At 41.9% G+C, this 25,125-nt stretch overlaps 1 protein-coding gene across 6 annotated transcripts in view; it reads left to right on the top strand.

Annotated features, from left to right (window-relative positions):
• Positions 1-25,125, top strand: part of FHOD3 (formin homology 2 domain containing 3) — a 469,815-nt gene that overhangs the window by 352,538 nt on the left and 92,152 nt on the right. For 4 of the 6 annotated variants that reach the window (XM_049619506.1, XM_049619511.1, XM_049619510.1 and 1 more), the window contains 3 exons: positions 887-994; positions 19,855-19,989; positions 24,198-24,248. In XM_049619506.1, coding sequence (XP_049475463.1) covers positions 887-994; positions 19,855-19,989; positions 24,198-24,248 — 294 coding nt within the window. The remainder of the gene's footprint in view (positions 1-886; positions 995-19,854; positions 19,990-24,197; positions 24,249-25,125) is intronic. The other 2 variants (XM_049619507.1, XM_049619508.1) reach the window with 2 other exon arrangements.

Here is a 25,125-nt window from a genome sequence, read left to right as displayed (position 1 = left end):
ACTAGAGCAGCACACACCGTGCCCCCCCACGGTGTTGTGGGTTTGAGCGTTCAGCACCTCTCGTTTCCTTTTTGCCATTATATGATGTTACCCCCCCCCCCCCCCCCCCCCCCCCGCCACAAGGGCTTCAGGTGACAATTTGTTTTCTGGGAACACACTGAGTGATAATAAGCTGAGGGACAGCTATTCTGAAAACCAGAAAGAAAACTCTAGAACTTTACTCATCCGGAAACTTGTCAGAGATGACTGGGAAATGATAAAGGCTCATTTAGACCTGGTGGCTGTACTTTGGGTTCAAAAGCAGCATTGGATGAAAGTGTGAACACATGTACCTCTAGCCAGCAGGCCAGTCCAGCAGGTCTGAGGACATTTTCTCCTTGGTCACTGGGCAGGTGACAAGATTACGTTTAATGAATGACACTGATTTGGAAATACCTAAAACAGACTTTTTAATAAGATGTTTGTTTAGCTAGTCATTTGGTATTTTCTACAGATCTTTGGTGGATTTAACATTAATTGTACCGCCATGAGAGGCAAGAAGAATCTTCATAGATTCAAATGAACATAATTGGGATTCTTTATGTTAGCAAAGAATTTTAACGTACATTGGACAAACAAGGAAATATGAAGGTTTTATTTAAACCCCTTGTCGTAAATCTCTCTGCCCAATGGTTTTGGCCTTTGGGAAACCTCTCTCATGAGAAATAAAATGAAGCAGTTAGTAACTCTCTTGAAATGAGAAAAAGCACTAATGGTTTTAGCATTTCCAAGCCTGTTTTTCTTGCAAAAATGAAGATAGTTTGCTAAGTGTTATTCAGTTACTGACTTGTACTCATTTCTCTCTCCTTCCACCCTGCTCCCTACCTTAAATTTCTGCACTGTTTAGATACAACAGCTTTGGCAACACCTCTTATCACTCAAGACCTTCTGGATCTGCTGTGCCCGCCACCCCCACGTCATCTCTTTCACCTCCGCAGGAGGCCAGGCTGGAAAGGTGAGTTTTATAAGAAGGAAGCCGATGGCTTTACCCTCCGGTGGAAGAAATCAGTTTGATGAAGAATGACTAAAGGAAAAGAAATACAAAGCGTAATCCAAAGTATTTTTCTGTACATAATACAGTCCAAAGGCAAGAATATTTTCTTTCACACTATTTACTAAGTAAATATTTTATTAGAAATGATATTTTTAATGTCTCATCTCCCTATGTTCTTTCCATAGAAAGTATAAAAAATTTTGTTCCCAGTTACTTAAATGTGAAGGGTTTGATTGATCTATGAAAAACTGTTCTAGAATTTGTGTAAGGTCTGCATTTGGTCCTATAAACATCAGTTTTTATCTTTGAATGAACAATTCTATCTAAGTCAGGAGGTAGTGGGCCTATTAAGGTCTGTACCTTAATGTAATTAATCCAGGACCTACCAGAAGGGAAAAGAATTGCATGGGTCCATGGAAGGAATTTAACTTGGCAAGAGTATTAGACCACTAGAAATTAACTATTACTTCTGGAAGCGAGTGATTGCACAAGGATGTGTTTACAAGGAAAAGGTAAGACCTGTAATTTTAGAACAATTAAAAACAGTTACCCTTATATGGCAAGAGTGCTGAGTTAGGGAAGACTGGCTGGGGTTCCAATTAGTCACTGGGAAGTTATTTAATCCTTGAGGGTAAAATGCCAGTTATGACAACTCTTACCTTAGAGGGTGGTTTTGATGAGCCACTGAAAAGGTACTCATGAAAGCATTATGTGAACCCCACCGTGTGGGTCCAGTGGGAAGTGACAATATGTGATGACAAGATATAACACCCAGCAGCGTGTGATTGATCAGAAATTTAGACATGAGCAATTCAAAATGATCATTTGCCTCAAATCCTGAATTTAAAACAAACTCGACCTGTATTCTATACTCTAATCATCTGTGTATTCTGAAGTGTGTTTTGCTGAACGTGGCTGGTGATTAGAGGTTTGGTTGGGATGTAGAGCAGGCAAGACCTTACAGCCCCAGGATGAGGGGCTGTCCAATGAACTTTGCCTCCCCACACATGGTGTTAATTTCTAAGATGACACATAGGCTCCACATTGTCAAAATCTCAGGTTTCACAGCCCAGCATGGCCCTGGGCTGGGTGTATCTGGGCTTAGTAAGATCTTGTCCGTAAGATAAAAAGTTGATTTCCTTGAAGACACTGTACCCTTCGCCCTAGGGCACCTGTATTTGGGATCAGCTGAAATCACTGTGGTCCCAGAGAGGTCACCAGTGAAGAGGGTCCTTATCTAATGGGATGGGATATTGGGGTCCAAGTCAGGAATATTAAAGTTTTACTGATGTTACATCTCACATCTTGTTCCTGCTAGGCTGCCAGCTCCTTGGGAACAAGAACCAGGTCCCCTTCATTGTTGTGTCCCCCTTGGTACCTGGGGCCTGACTATGGCAGAGCCACAGTAAACACTAGTTGCAGGATCAGGTGAATTACCCACTCATTGGTTGGGGAACAGTGTGGAGGTCCCTAAAGTTGACAGGTTATCAGGATGGGAAGTTTATAGGTTTCCAAAGCCCTGGGCTTTAGGGGAGATTCCCCTATGGGTCCCCTTCCCATCCCCTGGAAACCCAGGTCCAGGTTTGAGCTGGAGGGTTAGGGGTGTAGGCTCTGGAAAGACTCTTGCCTGTGTCTCCTTCCCTGCTTGATCTGGCTGAGTGTCTCCTGGGGCCTGGGAAGGGGGGGGGGGCATTGGGTGGGAGCATTAAAAGAGGCAAGATGGGGCTGGATCCCAGAGAGCCTTGAATGCCCTGGGGAGGAGGTGATGCTTCATCCTGAGACATCAGGGGCTGTTAGAGTTTTGAAGCAGCAGGTGGGGTGCCCTAATCTATCCATGAGTGGAGCCAGTGGGTCGAGGCTACAGGGACAGGGGCTGCTATCTCTGAGTCTGAGAGGGCTGACCATGCCTAAGAAGGGAAGTGGCCATGGGGCTTGAGAGGAGCAGTGAGTTGGGGCAAACTTGGAGGAAGGTGGGAGCAGGGGAAGCAGAATGAGTGAGGGTTCAGGCTTGCTCAAGCATGAGGATGTTAGAAACTAGGAACGGAGACAGAATTTACTGGAAAAAAAAAAAAAGCAAATCACAGGTGGAGGTGTTCAGCCTGGGGCATGCGAGTCATCAGGAGTCTGTATGACACCAGGGACACAGTGAGGGTCCCTGGGGATAGGTGGACTCTGTGGTCCTTGGCTTGAAGAAGTTACTTACATGAAATCCCTCCAGCCAGCCTGCATGCTGAGATCTGGCCACCAGAGAAGCCAGTAATGGAAGCCTTTCTTTTCTTCTCCCCCCCTTTTTTTTTTTTTAATGTTTATTTACTTTTGAGAGAGAGAGCATGCACAAGCGGGGAAGGGGCAAAGAAAGACAGACAGAATCCGAAACGGCCTCCAGGCTCTGAGCTGTCAGCACAAAGCCGGACACGGGGCTCGAACTCACAAAGCATGAGATCATAACCTGAGATGAAGTCAGATGCTTAACCGACTGAGGCACCCAGGCACCCCAATGGTAGCCTTTCCTTTCCAATTCCCTCTTACAGCATACTCTGCTACAGAAAGTTCTCTACCTGAACCATCTGTTGTATCCGCTAGCAAAGAAAGCTTCAGAGTTACTTGCTTTACATTCGCATGTTTTTTCCCAATTATCACCATTTATGGCTTCACTAAACCATGTGACCAATCATTTGAAACATCAGATATGCAGTTCCATTATTAAGACCAGCAAGCCCTCCAGCCTGGCCACCCCACCACGTTTTACTCTGGCCTCACTGGCTTATATTTATGATATAAAAAAAAGAAAAAGAAGGAGGGGTCCCAACTCCAACTTATATTCGTATACATCACCCAAATGTACAATGTAAGTTGTATTTATTATAATATGTGGTTTTACACAGTTTAATTTTTTTCATTTTTGACAACTGAATTATTTGTATGTCACTCATCTATTTTCACATTTACAACAGTTTTCTGCCCTACTAAGGTGTGTGATTGTTTTTACTGAAGTATATACTTCAGTAATTTGTAAGATTGTTGAGATGTTTTATATACCTATAATTCTTGAAACCAAAAAGAAAAACTCAGGAAAGGCATTAAAGTATTATGAACAATAGTTGCATTCTTGTAGTGAGAACCCACATTTTATTTTTCTTTTTTTAAAGCTTGATGCTATTTTTTTTTAAGTTTATTTATTTATTTTGAGAGAGGGGGAGAGAGAGAATCCCAAGCAGTCTCCACATTGTCAGCACAGAGCCTGATGTGGGGCTCGAACCTATGGAACCATGAGATCATGACCTGAGCCAAAACCAAAAGTAGGACGCTTAACCGACTGAGCCACCCAGGTGTCCCGAGAACCCACGTTTTCTGTTAACACACTCCTGAAAAATTAGATGCATGTCAGGGTGCTGTGCAGTACTGGAAGGATCTAGAACTCTTTCCCCTTGGTTTGGAAATAAGACTCACTTCCCTTAAGTCCTAGGAAAATCAGGCCAACTAAAACACCCCTTCAAGCAGGTCAGCCCACTTTGGAAATCCAACTAGCCATCATTGTGAGTTTAGTGTTTTCCATATTTTTCCCAAGCATGCTAGTATGTTGGATGTTAATCAAATTTAGAATGATAAATTGACCTAGAAAGGAAGAACTGAAGAAACAATATACAAAATTAAGTCAAGGGTATTAAAATGAATCCATCCCCACATCTCCTATTATGACTTCGTTTATAGGGCTGTCGTTCGGAAACAATGTAACATTAATTTTCATGAAATTGGAAGTTGAGCTGTGCCAAAACAAAAGAAAATAAGAAATCCAGAACTATTTGCAAAGGCCCTCTGGGATACAAGATGCCACTGTTTAATGAAAGCAGACTTTCTAATTGTTTCAATTTTGAAACTGTGCTTTTTGAGTGGAAACATTCTCAATATTTTTAAAAGAAGAATTATAGGAATATTTGAACCATTCATGTCGAACATTCAAATGAAACAAAGAAGCAAACAATAATTACACCACAGCAAATGAGTCTGGGAAGCTGGGAAGGGCAGAGCCCATTCTCTTTCCATCCCTGCAGTGACATCTCCATCTTGTGGGCCTTTTCAGAAATGGCGCCAGATGCTCGTTCGGTGTGGTGACCGCAATTACTGAGCAATGACCGTGAGGGGATCAGACACAAGTCAAGTGCCTGGGGCTGAAGGTGCTTTGAGGCCATCAGTCTTGGCGCTGAGTCTGGGGAGTGCGCTGATAATGAGGCCCAGCTTGTACCATGAAAGGGGGTATTAGCAGGTGAACACAGTGAGTGCTCTGTGTGGAAAAGCACACTGGAAGAACCCCAGATCCAGATTTTAGGGACCAGGAAGGACGTCACTCATTGAGCTGAAACCCGAAGGATCAGTGTGTGCCTTAAGTATTGATTCTGTTCTGTCTTCCACTTACCACAGTACTGCTGGTTGTAAATGACACTGCTGTAAATGACAATACCCTGCCTGTTCTACAGGTTAATATCAAGAGTCTTCAGAAAAGTTTGATGGCGTGCCTGGGTGGCTCAGTTGGTTGAGCGTCCAACTTCGGCTCAGGCCATGATCTCACAGTGTGTGAGTTCGAGCCCCACATCGGACTCTCTGCTTTCAGCACAGAGCCCGCTTCAGATCCTCTGTTCCCCTTTCTCTCTGCCCCTCCCCCACTTGTGAGCGCGCACATACTCTCCCTCAAAATAAACATTATTTTTTTTTTAAATTTTTAAAAATTTAAATAAAAATAAAAAGTGAAAAAAGGTGGGGGGGGGGGTTGCCTGGGTGGCTTAGTCTAAGGCTGGGTGTCCAACTTCAGCTCAGGTTGTGATCTCGTGGCTCGTGAGTACGAGCCCCGGGCTGAGCTCTGTGCTGACAGCTCAGAGCCTGGAGCTTGCTTTAGATTCTGCGTGTGTCTCTCTCTCTGCCCTTCCCCCACTCACGTTCTGTGTCTATCTCTCAAAAATAAATAAACATTCAAAAAAAATCTTTAAAAAAAATTGAAAAAGAAGAAACGCTTGGGAATTGTTTGCCCTGTTTCGTGGCCCCAGCAGAGAGAGTCTCCCTACTTCGTGGAAGACAGTAAACCCACATATGAGCAGTGGCACCTCTGTTGGGAGTGATAACGGATAGTAAGGATGGGTAAAGGATGCAGCTTTGCATTTTATTTTTATATGGGCTTTGCATATAGGTGCATAAGGTGAAGGGCTGTACAATGAAAGTGAAGCTCCCTCCCCAGAAGCGACGACTCCTAGCGATTTCTTACGTGTATGTCCAGAGACATTTATGTTCACGTAAGCGTAGACATGTTTCATCTATCTTTACGCACATGGTAATACCCTGCACAAAACTATTGTGCGTTCTGCTTTTTTGCTTAAAACCTGCATCTGGGTTCTTCCCCCCTGCAGTACTTAGTTGTTGTGTTGTTTTTAATGTGTGCATCATACTTTTTTCTCTGGATGCTACTTCATATACCCAATTCTGTATTCATGGGCCCCAGTGTTTTGCTGTGACCAACGATACTGCAGCATAATTCTTTGTCCATGTGTCACTTTGCACACGTGTGGTTGTCCATAGGATAAGTTCCTAGAAATAGATTTAGTAAGTCAATTGTTTACGCATTTTAAATTTTGATTGATTTTTATCAAATTGCTTTTCATGAGGATTGTACGAGTTTTGATTGTGAGCCATGCTGAGTGAGAGAGCTCGTTGCCCACCCCCATGCAGAAGGACCATTCACAGTCTCAACCATTGCCCACCTGGTGGTGAAGAGTTCTCTGGTATTAAAATTTAAATGTGCACTTCCCTTATTATGAATATGGTTGAGCATGTTTTCCTATGTCCACAAGCATTTAATATTTCCTTTTCTGTGAAATTTTGGCTCATGGCCATTGAGTTCTTTTTCTTACTGAAGTGTAGAGGTTATTTATAAACTCTGATAAGAGTAGCAGTTATTTCCCTCAATCATTAGTTTTTTATTTCATTCCTGGTGCTTTTGCCAGGCAGACAAATTTAAGTTTTATGAGTTAAATTTATTTATCTTTTTGTCTTCTGGTTTTGTGTTCCTCGTGAGGACACCTTTTCTCCCCTGCATGCTTCCAGAATTTCAAGCTGCAGTTTTCACATTGAAATATTTTATCTAGCTGGAAGTTATTTTGGCATATATTGTGAGGCAGAGATCCACCTTAAATGTTTTCACTTGTTTGCAGACCACTTATCGAATGAACAATCGTGTCCCTACCGATTTGTCATGTACCTACAGGAATCCAGATTCATGTATGTGTCTGTGTTCAAACTGTTCCCTTAGGAGTGTGTCCCACCCCCTGGCTTCTGTGAGGCTGTCAGGAGCTCTCCTTCCTCCCAATTCTTGTCTTTATCATGCAGTCAGTAGTCTTTAAAGTAGGACTTTGTCCCGTGCTACCTTGAAACAGTCCTGTTGTTTTTGTCTTCTGCTATTGTGCAGTTGTTTATGGTGATGGACAGTGCCAGAATAGAGGATGGGCGATATCTGGGGAAGCTGGGACCCAGCAGCTAGGACTGGGAGGAGGGGGGCCTGCTCTGCTGAGCTGTGACTTCTGTCTGCCAAATCAAGCTTCCCCTTGTGGGCTCTCCCTTCTTATGACCCCCCTCAACACCTGTCTCTGCCACTGGGGCGGTAACTCCTCCCTCAGAATGAAGATGTCCGTTTCCATGCATTTCCTGCCTGTTTTCAGTTACATCAGGTTTTGTATATATTACCTGCCTGGCAGGCCTTTTGACTATCGCCCTGAGTATAACTTGCTGGTACCTGTGTCTTCCTCATCCTAATCTCCTCCTCTGTGTGGGTTGTCTGTTGTGCATGGATCTGTGTGCTTGTGTCCTCTTGTCCTAGTCAGCTTTGGCTTTTATCATCTCTTGCCTTCACTCGTATCTACGTGTGCCTCGAGATTTTACTTGTTTGGATTTAAAACCATTGATTTTTCCAAATAGGTGATTCATATGTTTTTCTGGGTCTCAAATACTTGCTGGCTGTGTTCCATCACTTGATCTACACCGTACTTCCTACAAAATTGTGTTGTGGAGTCAAGGGCACCATCGTGCAATGGAGCTCTAGTTAATTTTCTTTTTTAATTTTCAATTTAAATTGGTCGAAGTCGGTTAAAAAAGACACTTCAGACATCACTGAGAAAATCCTGAAGAGCATATAAAATAAGATCAAAGGCATGTTCTTTTTATGTGATCAGAATTAATGGCACCCAGTCTACAACCGGTGACAGGAAATAAAGGTACCAATGTGGACTGAGTCCCTACCATTCACAGAAGCTGTGTTCTCCTTTTACCTTGCCTGCTCCTTCCCACTTGCCTGCTGCTAGTTCCTGATACCAGTCTTGTTATAGACAATGAGTTCCTGTAAGGCACAATGTGGTTCTGATTAATCGATTGTGATTGCATCCAAAGTGGAGGAGGGGAGATGCGCTGGTCCGTTGACAGAGTGAGTATACGGTAGGTCTGGCTCCCCGATGGCATCTATCTGCTGTGACTGTGGGTGTGTGGGGACCTGGGTTCTACATCAGCCCTCTGTCATGCGGGAGGACTCTGAGTCCTCAACAGACTCAAGGGACTCTTTCTCCCACGTGTATTTTGGAGCTGACTCCTTACCATTCCTACCATAGATTTAGTTCAAGATCTATGTCATGCCCAGACTATCTATTGAGTGATATAGGTCTTTCTGAAATGTAGATCTGAGCGGATGACATTTCCCACTTAGAAACCTTGAATGACTCCTCTGCCAACCAGTGAAGCCCAACTTGACTAACATCACCAAGAAGATCTCTCACATTTGGGTCCTGCAGGCACCTTCCAGCTTTATCAACTGTCACGTCCCCCAGCCTCATTGTACTTTAACCCCATGGAGATGCCACTATGAACATACCAGACTCTCCTGGGGACTCTTCCTTCCGATTTGCTCTGTTCTTTGGCCAACCTCTCCTTTATTCATCCACTTGACTCCTTCTTGTCCTCTAAGAGCCACATAGATGACATCTGTCCTATAAAACTCCTCTGACTTCCTCAGACAGGATGAATTGTAACATCTTTGTGGGTTCATATGCTTCAGCTCTCAGCCCTTTGATGTATTTGTCCTTTTGTTCCTAAAATGGGGTTCATCAATCTACAGTGGTCCGTGGTAGTAGGTTTGGGTCCCCCAAAGCCATGGGATCAAGATGGTTAACTTTCCTGGATTGGATATTTTATTCAAAGATATGGGGGGAAATCTTTAAGACAAGCAGGACTGTGCCCTGTAGGATCTGTGTTCACATGACTCGTAAAAGCGAGTTTTTTCTTTCTGCAAGGAGACACTCTATGCTGTTCTCCTGTTCATTCTCCTGTAGGGGGCATCTTTACTGCTTTGTCGCTGCTGTTGGGCAGCAGCCACTTCCGTGTCTCCCACATGAGATTGTCCAGCCTCCTGTTCACCGCCCTGCCCCAAACCTCTTTGTCACATAAGCAGGCGAGCACATGCATGACCAGTTTGAATCTCCCAGAATCCTGTTTTCTTCCTTTGGAAAGTGGGATTAGAATACATTTTTTTTTAATTACATAATTCTCTCATCCTTGTTTATATAAAAGGTAAACATAGCAACCTTAAGCTTATCTATTGTAATTCCACTGGGAAGTGAGAATAGTGCGCGTCACAGAGTTAGGTGAGACCTAGAACAAGGAAGTGCAAAGGTCACTCATCAAACAATGCAGATGGAACACCTCCACCCACAGAGCTGTAGACACAGTTATTCCATGCTGCAAGCAGAACCCCTGGGCCAACACCCTCGTGTGCGCCCTGTCCTAGTGGGTCAGCCCCTGATGGCTGGGTTTCTGGTTTCACACTAGCGTTGTTCAAAGATTACAGAGTGAAAAGGGGTAGGAACAAGGGAGAGATTCCTCATTCAGAAAATGTACTCCTGGGTCCCTTCTCCCATTTCTCCCACTCGTTTCTACACAGCCCAGCCAGGAATGAGTAAGTCTTAGTATTATGGTGGGAGAGGCTGAGTTTCTTCCTGGGTTGATTTGAGAGAGAGAGAGTGAGTGACTGAGCATGTGTGTGTGTAGACAGCTAGATATTTAGATGGAATCCCCACCCTTTCACACTCTGTTCTTCTGCTGTGCCAGTGTAAAACCAAAATATCCAGTGACAGCTGGAAACCTAGCCTCTGGGGCTGTACACACTCATACACACATATAATGACTCCTATGTTTCATTCGGTAAATATTTATTGGGTGCTCACCATGTGCCACCTATGCTGCCATGAGAATCTGACGTTGATTTAATTAGACCCGCCCCTGGCTTCACCTGGCTTACACTGTACTGGCAGAAACAGAAGATAAGCAAATCATCAGCAAATGGAGAGTTTCCGCTGCAGTAAATTTCGTGAAGAAAATGAAATTTCATAGAAGTAGAGAGGCCATCAAAGTCGAGAGCCTAGCATAGGTGTTCTATCCTCATGAGGGACACCTCTAATAAGAGGTCTGGGAAACTGAGTCACCAATGTAAGACATACTGCAACTTATCCCTAGGTTTGCCAGCTCTCGTGATGAGATGAGCAAGCCCACTTAGATGAGGGAGATTAAAAAAAAAAAAAAATGAGTGAGTCCATATTTTTCTTTAAAACATGATCCCGAGCTGGAAGACTATGTTTGGAAGAGATTTGGTGTTTAGAGAAGGGGTGGGCATGCACAGGAGGTGTGGGTTGGCCTGGACAGGAGAGGAAGAGAGAAGCTGGGAAGGATGAACCTTGGTCTGGGCCTGCAAGGCCAGGAAGCCATGACCCAGGAGGTGCTGGTGGCAGTCCGTGATTTGGAAGCTGCCCGAAGAATAGTTTAATCATGAAGCCACGTTGTGGTGGCCCGGGAACTTGTGACAGGAGGATTGACCTCCTTGCTGGAGGACTCGCTTGGTCTTGGACAGGAGGGTGGAAAGTAAGAACAAACTGGCAAGAACTGCTTGTGAGCCTGGGGTCAAGGCCTGCAGAAGGGGTCAGGGGACAGGTCGAAGCATGATGCCAGCTATGCCTAGGGGAATGGCACGTGCCCTGCACGTGAGTGAGTGCAGTCACGTGAGACTGCATGTGGGGCCAGTGTCCACAGCACACAATGTGAGCCATGCTCTTGCTTCCCATGGCTGGGAACCTCAGAGCTGCGCTGAAGCAGTGTGTGACAGTTGGGAGGAGAGAGAGCAGAAGGAAGCCTTAAACCCATGTCTCCCTCTTTGATGGCAGATGTCTCCATGATTGTAGCCACGATGATGGAGAAAAGTTGCCTGGTTCTTAGGGCTGCCTCTGGGGCTTGCTCATTTCATCCTTGAGAGCTGGGATGTAGCCCTGAAGGGTGAAAGAAGATTCTGACATTTCCTCATTCCAGGGCAAGCAAATACTGCTTGGCACAACCCAGAGTTACCTCTTCTCCTGTGATCTTTAGATCGAGTGACCCCCGATTTTCACAGCTAGGTTGTAAGGACAACCTCATGGTTTTGCACCAATGAATTGCCCTTTTAGTACCATTCTTTGACCTCTGTATCTTATGTGAAATTAACTGCTTGTGAATTAAGTGATAATTTCAAATATCGGATAATTTGTGAACTTAGTGTGACTTTTGTTACTATTTCACCAGAGATCATTTTTTAAATAAAAAGTGTTGAAGATTTGCTTCTTTCACAAATTAGACTTTTACTTAACTCAAACTTACCAAAGGAGCATGTGTGTTTACACAGCTTTTGCAGTATAATTGACATAAAAAAGTTGAGCAGAAGTTTTGACATATGTATATGCAAATGAAGCCATTATCACAATCAAGATAATGCAAATATCCATCACCCCAAACATTTTCTCATGCCCTTCTGTGCAAGGCAGCCCTTCCTCATCCTAGGCAACCACTGGTCTGCTTTCTGTCGTCATAGATTAGTTTACACTTTTTAGAGTTTTATATAAATGTAATCATACTATATGTACTCTTGGGGAGGGGTTGACTTCTTTCAAATAACATAAGTGTTTTGAAGTCCATTCATTTTGTTGTATGTTTCAATACTTCATTCCTTTTTATTGCTGACTAGTACTCCACCATACAAATATACCACAGTTTGTTTATCTGTTGATGGACATTTGAGTTGTTTCCAATTTTTGGCTATGAACATTTGCATACAAGTCTTAGTATGGAAATGTGCTTTCTTTTCTCTTGGATAAATACCTAGAAATGAAATTGCTGAGTCCTATGGTAGGTGCATGTTTACCTTTTTAAGAAATTGCCAAGCTGTCTTCCAGAATGGTCTTACACCAGAGTAATGCTGTCCTCATCAAATGAGATGAAGTGTATTCCTTTCTCTTTTATTTTCTGTAAGACATTGGTTAACACTGGGGCTCTGGCCAACAGGCTTGTTGAAATGCCCACCTCTGCTGTGTCCTCAATGTAACTCTTCTGGCCTCAGTTTCTTCTTCTATAAAGAGGGGAATAGTAGAACTGAGTACAAGAGGTTGTAGGCATTAAAAGAATCATTTCATGTAGGGGCGCCTGGGTGGCTCAGTCGCTCGAGCATCCGACTTTGGCTCAGGTCATGATCTCACAGCTTGTGAGTTCAAGCCTCCCGTCGGGTTCTGTGCTGACAGCTCGGAGCCTGGAGCCTGCTTCGGATTCTGTGTCTCCCTCTCTCTGCCCCTAACCCATTCTCATTCTGTCTCTGTCTCTCTCAAAAATAAGCACTAAAATTTTTTTTAAAGAATCATTTCACGTAAAATAGTACCACACGGTATTGTCTCCATAAGTGGTAACTGTGATTACCAAACACATTTCAGTGAAATGGAATTCTTGTTTCAGACATCTCGGTGAGGGAGGCTTTAACCAGATGGGTTTCTGGGGAAGCCCCTGGAGCCTGGTATGGTCAGGATTAAATATTGCAATTCCTCTCACTCAGAGTAGATCATCCGCTCCATTGCAAAATCTCTCTCTGGCTCCTCTCCACCTGCATTCTTACGTGGCTTCACTCGGCTGCAGCTGCCTCGGCTGTATCGTAGACGACTTCAGCTTTCCAGATGTGTTCCGGGGTGGTGCGCAGCCCTGGTGACTCACCCAGCTGGTAGCCATGGTGGGAACGTTCACATCAATCCCCCGGCCCATTCTCGCCTCTCAGGCTGGGAGCTGCCAGTGTCACATCCCAGATCTGACCCTGATCCTGCAGCTTAGCCTTCCCTTGCATCCAGAGATTTTAGGCTCCCAGCATAAAATGAGATGTGTCATATACCCAGGATGGCCCAGGTGCCGTTCTTTTGTTTTCAGTTTATTTATTTATTTTGAGAGAGGGAGAGAGTGTGCATGAACTGGGGAGGGGCAGAGGGGGGAGAGAGAGAATCTCAAGCAAGCTCTGCGGTCAGCACAGAGCTTGATGAGGGCCTGGATCTTACAAACCGTGAGGTCATGACCTGAGCAGAAATCCAGAGTCAGACACCTAGCTGACTGAACCACCCAGGTGCTCCAGCCCAGATGCTGTTCTAAGCAAGCTCATACATAAACTCTCATGTTAACCTGATGGTGCTTCATGAGTTTCAAGTATTATTATCACTAATTACAAACAAGTAAACTAGGCTCACCGGGGTTCAGCGATTGGCCATGCTCTGGTTTTCTCTAAACCTTGTTGTGCTCGTTCCTTTTTTGCCATAGCTGGTCCTCAGGCCAGCCAAGATTAAACATGACAGCAACTTCCAATCGCTGTAAGGATTGTTCCTGAAAAACTTAATATGAAAGATAAAAATCTGTTAATGATGCCCTTATAAGGAGAATTTACCATACTAACTTGAATTTTGGTGGGTTTTTTTTTTTTTTAAGGTTGATCTGGGATTCCCTTTTGTATGGTTTGAGTGCATTCTGACATTGATATTATGGGTGGAGCCCATTTCCAGAAACAGGACCACAGTTTACATTCTCACATGTTATATTCTCACAGTTTATATTCTCACATGTTGGGCTTCTCCAGAAAACCTAGGGAAATTTATTAATATGATGTTTATAGCCTTTTGTTTCCAGTATGATCAAAGTGACTTCTATTCATTTAGGACACAAAAGCCCATGGGAGGTCTTTAAATTCTCCCTTCCTGCTATAGGGATCTGTGTTAGTGTGCTCAAGAGAATGGATCTTGAATTGCTCAAGGCATTTTGCTTCATGTCCAGAATAGAGGAACCACTCTGCTTTGCTTTGAGCTAGCTCGCATTTCAGTTCTTAAAGAACTGAGGAACCAAGGAAGGAGACTTCCCGTGTTGTTAAGGCTGCTCATCAGTGCGTTTGCTGTTGCATTCTGGCCAGCAAGTCAATATGAGATCTGTTCTTACGAGGTGGTCCAAGTGGGCAGGGTCAAAATCTGCAGGAGGGAATGACATACCGACCTGACTAAACTGGACACACTACTTAACGTTCTCGAGTTCTAATACTACTTTAATTTTATTCAGGCTCCAATATTCACAATTTCCGTAAGGAAATTATGTTAATGTGTGGTATAGAGAGGCTTCACTTTGACTTCATTAGCACAGCCACTAATGGCCCATTATTAAGTTACGTGTTAAGTCTTTCCTGAGATCAGAGCAAACGTTTAGAAGAAACTAAAGTCAGAAGAATAAGGGGGAATGGCAAGGTCCTTATTCTGCTCTTCACCGAAGCATGAGCACAGGCCACCAAGCACGCTCCTGTCTTTTGTTCTGGAAAGAGAACTCAGAAGGTAAAGATGCTAGCACTTGAGGAGATGACTACACAGGGCAGGCTGGGAAGCTGGGCTGGATTCAAATTCCCCACATAGTCCTAAAATAATAACTCTCCTGTGTAGAATACCTTATGTTTTGTTTTCAAATTCTGGAGCTAGACTTAACTTTTGAGGTTCACCTAGCTCGGGGCTTCAAAGATACTTGATGTTAAAAGAGAAGTACTTTTGATTCTTTTTAAAAAAATTTTGCTTAATGTTTATTATTGAGAGACACAGCATGACCATGGGAGGGGCAGAGAGAGTGGGAGAGACAGACTCCAAAGCAAGCTCTAGGCTCTGAGCTGTCAGTGCAGAGCACAACGCAGGGCTTGAACTCACAAACCATGAGATTGTGACCTGAATCAAAGTTGAATGCTTAACCGACTGAGCCACCCAGGCGCCCCAAGAAGTACTTTTGATTCTTGAAGAGCAATAGAATAGCTTCAAAAATATATTCCAGGCTTACAGAAAATTTTAGGTAATGACAGAAAATTATGGAGCTATTGTATATAAAATTGAAGCCCTTGTCCCTTTGATTTATTTTCTTCCCCAGTGATGACCACCTGAAATTGGCTTTGTCATTTCCATATATGTTATTATAATCTTGCTAAATATAAACATACCCCTAAATAGTGTATGGTTTTGCTTGGCATGTATTTAAACTTCATAGAAATGAAAGTATATCGTTCATATTCTTCAGACTGCTTTTCACTGTCAATATATTGTGCTTTTGAGAATCATCCATGTTAGTCCATTTCACTCTATTTTTTCACATGTATAAAGTATTTCTTTGTAAAAATATACCATATTTTTGTTTTCCTATATAGTTTCTAGTTATTAACCATTAACAGTGCAAAACAGCGTAGCACATGGTATTCTCGTACATATCTGCCATCTTTAGCATGCAAAAGTTACTCTCTAGTATAAACCTAGAAGTAGAATTGCTGGATTGTAGGATATGCACATCTTCAATTGTACTGAGTGCTTATCCAAAATGATTATATCAACTTAGACCCCCAGAAGGTATAGAAGAGAGTTCTTGTTGTCTGGTTCTGTGCCGATGCTTTGGGTTATCAGGCATTAGTTTTGGTCAATCTGCAATCTGAGACGTTTGAAATAATATTTCACTATGGGTTTAACTTGTATTCTTTTTCCCTGATTTCTAGTGAAGATGGGCATCACTTATATATCTGTTGGCCATTTAATTCTCTTCTTCAGCAAAATGCCCATTATCTTTTGCTCATTTTTCCACTGAATGATTTCTTTTTTTCTAATGTGGAGTGGTTCTTTTTGTTATATGTATACTAATCCTTGTGGTTTATATGTGTTATAAGTAGCTCCTAAGTGGTGGCTTCTCTTTATTCTTAACTTCTGTACTCTTTTAAGTGCATACAGATTTTAAATTTTAATATATGTAAATGTATCAAGTTTTTCCTTTTTGATGGCACTTTTTTTGTTTCTGGTATAAAAATTCTTTCCCGAGATAAATATTGCAAAGTTTTTACTTTTTACATTTTCCAATCCCAGAATTTTTCTTTGTGTTTGGTATGTGGAAGGCCTCACTGTATTTTGTTGTATGTGGTTAATAATCCTCTCAGTACCAATTGTTAAATAGTCCATCAGTTCCCCGCTGACTGATCAATTCTAACATTAAGATGCACTTAATGTTCCAGCATTGAGTAATGTTTACCATAGTTTAAAGAAATATGTTGGCTAAATACCCATTGTCAGGTTAAGACCACTCTCTCCAGTTCTATGCTTGCTAAAGTTTTTTTTTTTTTTTTTTTAATAACGAATGAGTATTGTATTTAAAGCTTTTTCTTCATCTACGGAGGTAGTCATGGTTTTTCTCCTATAACCTATTAATGTGGTAAATTACATTCATTGATGTATTCATCTTAAACATCCTTGGATTCATTGGACAAACAGCATGATTTTATTTCAGATTTTGCAGTGGTGTTCATATTTGGAATCAGTATATAACTTTCTATTCTCATACTGTTCTTGTTTAGTTTTTGTGTCAGACTACTAATCACATAAAATGAGCTGGGGAACTTTTATATTCTCTGAAACTTTGTATATGACTACGATGAATTCTTCTTTGATTATTTGGTAGAAATCACCTTTAAAAATATGAGCCTCGTGGGGTTTTTGTTTTTGTTTTGGTGTGTGTAGATATATCTGTAATTAATTGATTCAATTTCTTAAAGGTTAATAGAGCTCTAAAATTTCTATTTCTTCCTCAGTGATTTCAATCATTTTTAGAAAAACATCCATTTCTTCAAAGTTTCCAAATGTATTGTCATAGAAATTTCTCATTTTCTCATAATTATTTTTGTCTCTTGTTATGTTCGTATTTGTATCTATGTGCCATTCTTGAAAATTGCTTATTAGCAGCTTTTTTCTTAAACAGTTTTGACAGGATGTATTATTATTTTTAAAAATTATAAGCCAGCTTTGGTTTTTTGAATTTTCTCTATATTTTTCTATTTCATTCATGTTTGTTCTTATCTTTATTTATTTTGCCTTATTTGAATTTATTCTGTTGTTGCTTTTCAAACTGTTGAGTTGACCACTCATTATTTTTTACTTCTTTTCTAATACAAACACTTCGGGTGATAAATTTCCTTCTAAATACTACTGTAGAAGTATTCTATAAATCTTGATATATATATTGTATTCATTATAGTACCCTTTGGATCATTTCTAATTTTCTGTATTTTTCTTCTTTGGCTTGAACTATTTAGAAGTGTTCACAGTTTTCCAATTATATCAATTTTTAAAATTTATCTTATTCCAGCTCATTTACACTGTTGAGAGGAGGGTAGCCCATATGAAACCAATTTTTGGCATTTATTTATGAGCTTTGTGGCAGGATTGGTGGTCTCTCTATTTGAGAAGAATGTGTTTTCTCCACTTTGGGACAGTAGGTATATATGCTCATTTGTTAAACTTATTAATCAGGTTGAAACAATCTGTTATGTCCGTAAAAATTTGTCAGTCACTGCGTGAGAGGTACAGTAAACCCGAACACTCTATGGATTAGATTTAGCCTCACATGACAGAAAAAAATAAATAACAGCTTAAGAAAGATAGTCCAGATTTCATTTATATGAAGGAGAACTCACATTCTATCCATGCCCAAGTGTCCAGGGCTGATGAAGTAGCTCCCGAGAGAGCCTGGAATATGGGATTTGGTCACTCCCTTCCTGTAGCCGGCAGGAATGGTGGCTTCTTCCCTCTGCTTCTGACTGACAGCCAGAGGCAGTTCCACGTTGCTAAGGAGGATGGCTGTGGGACTTATGGCCGAATGTGAGTGATACCAGAGTCCCATCTTTCTCCCGCACTAAGGAACCTTGTGTTCCCCACCAGGCAGGCATATTTTCACTGGATTCAAGTAGGATTTCATCCCACCTATATTTCAGCAATATTTATATCTTAGTTTTAGAATTTTTTCAACAAATGAAGGCCTCATTGTCCATACAGATTTGTCCAGAGGTCCAACAGACCCCTCTTCCCAGTGAACTCCCTTTTGCATTTTTCATGAGTTTACATAATTTTTTCTTTTCCCACCCATTCTCGTGACTTAACATTTCCTGTGATTCCCACCACCCTGATCCCTCACTGAGGCCTCTCGCAGCCAGTTGTCCCTATGATGCCATCTTCAGTGAACAGTCCATATTGAATGGCGTCACCAGCAGTCAAGTCCTTTGAACATGCTGTGTGTTCTTGGATGCTTCTTGACGTAGAATAAGATTTATTTTCAGTCAGATTTCAGACCAGTATTGTGTCTTTTTTTCTTCATCTGTTATCTTAACACTTGTTTTAAGATGACACAATTATTTTGAGGAGGTATATCAAGAAGCTGGTATATGGTAAAATATTTTTAGCGTATGTAAGTAAAATAGAAAACAGTTCTAGATTGAATGTTGATTCTATAACGCCTTTCCATAGATCAAGTTTAAAATGCATGTGTATCTCCAAACTGGTGCAGCCACTCTGGAAAACAGTATGGAGTGTCCCTCAAAAAATTAAAAATAGAACTTCCCTACAACCCAGCTATTGCACTACTAGGTATTTAACCAAAGGATACCAAAATGCTGATTCGAAGGGGCACATGCACCCCAGTGTTTATAGCAGCACTATTGACAATAGCCAAATTATGGAAAGAGTCCAAATGTCCATCGACTGATGAATGGATAAAGATGTAATGTGTGTGTATAATATAATATACATAATGTGTGTGTATAGGTGTGTATATTGTGTGTGTGTATATATATATATATATGTATATGTATACACACATATATATAATGGAATATTTTTGGTGATCAAAAAGAATGAAATCTTGTCATTTGCAATAACGTGGGTGGAACTAGAGTATATTATGCTAAGCGAAATAAGTCAGAGAAAGACAAATATCATATGATTTCACTCATGTGAAATTTAAGAAAACATGAACATAAGGGAAGGGGAGCAAAAATAAGATAAAAAGAGAGGGAGGCAAACCATAAGAGACTCTTAAATACAGAGAACAAACTGAGGGTTGCTGGAGGGGAGGTGGGTCGGGGGATGTGCTAAATGGGTGATGAGAATTAAGGAAGGTACTTGGGATGAGCACCTGGGTGTTGTATGTAAGTGATGAATCGCTAAATTCTCCTGAAGTCATGATTACACCGTATATTAACTAACTTGGATTTAATTAAAAAAAAAAAAAAAAAGAACCTCTACAAAAAACTGTGTGTGTATCTCTCTCTAGAGAGAGAAAGGGAGTGGGAGAGAGGATGAATCTGTATTTATGAGAATTCTTTTTGGTAATAGCACCTATTATTGATGACTGCTTATGTGCCAGGCATGGTGCTTAGCATTGTATGCACATTAGTACCTTCTTCTCCTCCTGGCGCACGAGGCAGGCTACTTACCTCCATTTACAGATGAAGATCTGAGACGCTCAGTAATTTCCCCCCAGCAATACCTAGGTACCAGTGGACTGGACCCTCACTCGAAACCGAAGTCTGGCTGGTTCCTACTTGGGTACTTTGAATCACAGGCCAAGCCACTAAAACATTAACTCTGTATCTTTAGGTCTTCACTGAGTGGTCTTCTCACATCATCCTTTAGGCAGCATCAAGAGTCATTGGCAGCAGAGAGAGAGAGGCGGCGGCAGGAGAGAGAAGAAAGGTTGCAGAGAATAGAACGGGAAGAAAGGAACAAATTCAAGTAAGAGGAATTTCAAGACTCTCTAAATAATGGAAAATTGAAGCGCATGCCTTCGTGCTCTGTATGATGAATACTGGTGTGAAGGGTTCGATAGTAATAAGTTTGCTTTAGATTCTGTCTCTGTTTTTAAGGAACTGTAAGACATTCCTGAAACGGACTAGCTCTGGCTTGTTATGGCCGTTTCCCTCTAACCATATGGCAGGAAGCTCAGAAAGCCAGCCAAATACAATTAGGAGCTTGTGTATTTTTGGGGCCTCCATTATCTAAAACGGTCTTATCCAGGCCTTCCTGAAGACAGAGAGCCTAATTGTCTTAACTTAATTTGTCATTTCCCCCTAAAGCTACTCATGTTTTATTCATATTCCATTGGATGCCAAAAGAAAATGCATTTCCCACTTTCTGCTTTGCTCCTTGCTCCCTGTTGCAATCTTCAATGTATTTTTTTAAACAATAATCTCTCTTCCTATGGAGGAGAAAGCCATTCTGCCGATTACTCCCAGCCCATTATCCCACTGATCTCTTTGGTCTCCATCCAGCTCCCAGGCTGTGTTCCAGTCTCAGCCTGTCTGCCCCAGCTGAGTTCAATGTCACTCCGTTTCTCCTCCAGCCTGTGCACCTGTTCTCACCAACCTCCTGGTCAACCTCCTTCCACTTCTCCTCCTCCCCGCCAGCTTCGTGCTGTGCAGTGCTCTATGCAGAACACTTGCTGAGACCATCCTTACACATTTCGTTCCTTCTGCTCTTTTCTCGCATCCTCTCCCCCTCTTCATCGCTGCCTTTGTCACCGGCACAGTCATTGCTCCTAGACCTTCTGTGTTCTTTCTTGCTTTCATTTCTCACCCCATCTTCACTTCCTGTTTCATCAGTTTAGTTTCTTTGGCAAACAGTATCCCCTTTCAATGACTCCCATTTAAACCCACAAAGAATATAAAGCAGTGTCAATAAGGATTTATAGGTTCTGTTACATTTTTCCAGAACCCAGGTAAGTATGAAATGGTCAAAATAGAAGCTGAGTTGTAAAGTTGCCTTAACTATAATTCACTAATACATGGCAACAAATATCCCAAGTCTGTGAGTGAAACGCTAATCTTGGCTTTTGTAAGGCTGGGTTAGTGGCTGGCACGAAGTCAACTTAGCATCATTCCTCCACTGTGATTGCATAGCAGACCCTGAACTGTCGGACTTTTACCAAATTATATGTGGAAATGCCCGACCTGTATGCACCATTTCTCATGAGGTAACTCTGTGAGTCATCACTTCTGGAAAGACCAATTTGTAAAACCACTGGAACAGGTGAAATCCTTCCTGATCAGGGCTTTCTGAGAGTTTGCATAGTTTGCCACCAAATAGCAGCGGCGAATCTGACTGAAACACACAGATTCAGAGGATAGTTTGCACGTACAAGGATTTGGGCTGAAAACCTACTAAAACAGGGTGTCAGTTCAGGGGAAGATGGAGTCGGCACACTCCCTCCCATCTCTTCTGTGCCACTGAGTGCCACCCGAAGCCGTGGACAGACACACAGAGCTCTGAAGACTCTGGATTGTAAAAGGGAGCCAGTGAACTGGGGACAGAGGCTAGCATTCAGAGTTCCAAACCAGCGAGAGTTTACCCTTTTCTTTCCTCTTCATCACCTGGCGTGTCCTCAGAGGTACCCCCAAACCCAGAAGTGCATACCAAGCGTGAACTGAAGGAGCTCTAAGAGAAGGCCTCTCTTTCTGAACTCAGGAGCAGAAAACGGAGTTCCTAGGAGTCAGAGACTGGAGAAATGTCCTGTATTTTCATATTTTTTTCCCTTCTTCCCTACCCCAGTCTCCAAGCTGTATTATTACCGAAGCACAATGATGGCAGCAGTGTCCAGGCAGGTGCCTGAAACTCTGAGGGAGGGCACCCCTCCTCTGACCAAAGGAGCTGTGGCTCCAAGAGCACGAGGCAAATTGCCCTCGTTCTCTCTGCATCCTGCTGTGCTGCCCTGGGTGCAGACGGAGTTACTCAAAGTATGCACCAGAGCATGGAAAATAAAGCCCAAACTTTCTGGCTACAGGGCCAAGAGTGGAGACCCAAGGAAGTCGAGAAATTATAGGAAAGTCACAAAGGGTAGAGAAATTAAGAGAGCATTCTGGGTTCATCTCCCAATTGTGCACATGTGGCTCAGAACTTCCAGAGCATACCACAGACTTTGAGAACTAAATTCAGAGTGGACCGCCACTCAAGGTCCAGGACTGGCTACTGGGTGGTGCACACAAGGGCTCAATTTGAATAGCATTAAAAATATTTGAAAGCTGAGCTAATATTGGAGCCAGTGTCAGAACTGGCAGGCTGGACCTAACCCAGTTGATTGCCTGCTTAAGGAAAATAAGATTCTTCATAGAATTCAAGGAAGACCCAGAGTCTCATTTCAAGATATTCAAAATGTTCTGGATGCAATCCAGTGTAACGTGTCACACAAAAAAAACCACGAGGATCTTAAAGGGGAAAGAAAATCAAAATGTGCTAACTGCAAAAGGACATAGATGTTATTATCAGACAAAGACTGTAAAGGAGCTACTATAAACATGTCCTAAGAAGTAAGGGCAAATACTTTTGAAACAAGTGAAAAAATAAGTCTCTGTAAAGAAATAGAAGCTGTAAAGAAGAACCAAGTGGAAATACATATAGCACTGAAAAATGCAGTAATCAAAATAAAAAATTCACTGGATGGAATCAATGACAGAATGGAGATGAGAGAAAAGTCAGTAAACTTGAAGGTAGAACAACAGAAATTATCCAGTTTAAAAAATGAAGCATAACATTGGGAAAAAAACATAGTGTATCAGGGACCTATAGAACAGTAACAAAATGCCTTGCATTCATATCATTGAAGCCCCAGAAGAATAGGACAAGAGCGCATTGTAACAAATACTAAGCTGTACATTCATATGCTTGTGTGTCTAGGTAGAGACCGTGCTTGTAACTATCCACTATTTGCTTTTCATCCCGAGTGGGTCTCACTTCCCATGTAAGACACAGATCCTGGAAAAAAGAACCCTGTCCAAGAAGGAGTGCTGGTCAATCGTCAGGACAGACCACATACAACTATTAATTATGATGACTGTAGTTCCAGCCTGAAAGTCTGAGGATGTGAATGAAACGAATTTCAAAAAAGGAAATAGTAATTCAGCCATTTATTGATTTAAGTTATTCGTACTTCTTTTGTTTTTTTCCCTTGGAGAGCATCCTTACCTGTTCTTATTTTTGTTGAATATGATCTTAAGATTCCTGGGGTATGGGGCATATTATTTCTAATGTGGAAGGTGATGAGGATGAGTGCTCATAAATGATAACAAATCTGGGTCTTTGTTTCTTTTTCTCCGTCTCCTAAGCTGCTTTAGTTGCTTTGACCTACTGTCCCTTTATATCCTGTTACCAGTGCATGGTGGGGGGGAGGGGGGCGGGTAGAATACTTAAGCTACATTGTGACGTCCAGTTTAGGAAGCCACGAAGTCATAATTTTTCAGAAAAATAAGTGGTGGTCCACTGAGAAGTTGCTGATCCTAAGTCTTAAACTTAGATTCAAGCTGGAATCTCATCAGTAGGAGCAGAGCAACAAACGTGGGAAGTGGACAAAGTTGGGCATCTCACGAGTTCAGACAAGAGAATGTACAAAGCAAGAGTTTCCCATGATCCCTGCGTAGGGATGGAGAGGAAGAATCCTGCGCTGTGGCATGAATGTCCAAACTGCAGAGTGCAACACAAAATGGCCTAGACACCTGGACCCACCTAGATTTAATCCTTGAGATGAAAATTGTGGAGCTAGCAGAACTTGACTGGACGTTAATCATCTCTGAAAGCTATTGCTTGCTTGCAGTTGCCGTATTTTATTTATGTATTGTTTCACCTTTTAAAAACCTTTTTTGTCTCCTCTCTCACCCATATACCTAAATTCTTCTTTCTTTAACTTGTAGGATTTCCCATGTTTTCATCCCCTTGATTCGATAGGAAATCCATTGTATTTAGTAGTTTGAAAGGGTAGCCTTTATATATATATACATATATAATATATATATATATGTATATATATATATATTTTTTTTTAATCCAGCACAACCACTTTCCATTTCTGAGGCAACAGTCTTTCATGAAACACTAATAATTTCTTGGCAATTTCATGAGCATCTAATTCTGTTCTTTTCCTTCCCTATTTTGTTTCTTCTGCATATTTCTGTTAGCCGAGAGTATTTAGACAAAAGAGAGGAGCAAAGACAAGCAAGAGAAGAAAGGTTTGTATATATTTTCTTTCCCATTGTAACCAAATGGCACTTGACTTTGCACTCTTAACCAAGCATGCTAAGGGAATTGTTAATTAAAATAGCTCACTCAAGTCACCTAAGACTTTGGGTAACTGGTATTTTGTGGAATAGGATGCCCTAGTTATCTATGTTTTCCAAGAAAGTACAGACTTAGTAATTAGTGCCATTGTGGTGTGAAATGTACGTCTGTTCCTCCATACTCTTCACCAAATGAGGACGTTAGGTTAGCATACTGACATATGGTATATATTTTAAATACCCTGCACGACCACTGCTGAGTCTGGGATACGTGTCCCTACTGTGTGCTTCCAGGTCACGCATTCCTTTAACAAATATTTGAACACACAAACCATGCCAGGCGCTGGCTGAGGTGCCAGACATTCCCGAGACTCGTACACGATGTGCCTGATCACTTACTCTGTCTCCCTACTGAACTATACTCAGTTCCTGGATGGCAGGAACCATGTCTTGTTTTCCTGGTTGTCCCAGTGCCCTCCGCAGTGCTTGGCACATAGTAGGCACTTAGGAAGGAGGTATGTAATAAAGGAGCAAATGAACCAACAGCTTTACTTAAAATACTTAAGCTGTAAGCTATTTTATTTTTTCAAATCATGGCAACATGATTTGAATACCGCTAAAATATAGAAAGTGAATATATTCCGTGTCTGATAAACTTAGGTCACCAAAAGAAACCGTTTTTTGGAAGTAAACCAGCAAAAGGCAAGTTTTTACCCTGTAGCACTGTAGCCTGCAGTTATTCCCTCTACCACCAGATGGCGATACTACATGGAGCAATGGAAAGGCTGATTTTCCTGCTAGAGCCAGTTGGGAACCTCACAATCTGAAC

The sequence above is a fragment of the Panthera uncia genome (assembly GCF_023721935.1).
Source record: "Panthera uncia isolate 11264 chromosome D3 unlocalized genomic scaffold, Puncia_PCG_1.0 HiC_scaffold_8, whole genome shotgun sequence".
NCBI lineage: Eukaryota > Metazoa > Chordata > Mammalia > Carnivora > Felidae > Panthera > Panthera uncia.
The sequence above is the reverse complement of the archived record's forward strand: the minus strand, read 5'-3'. Positions and strand labels throughout refer to the sequence as shown.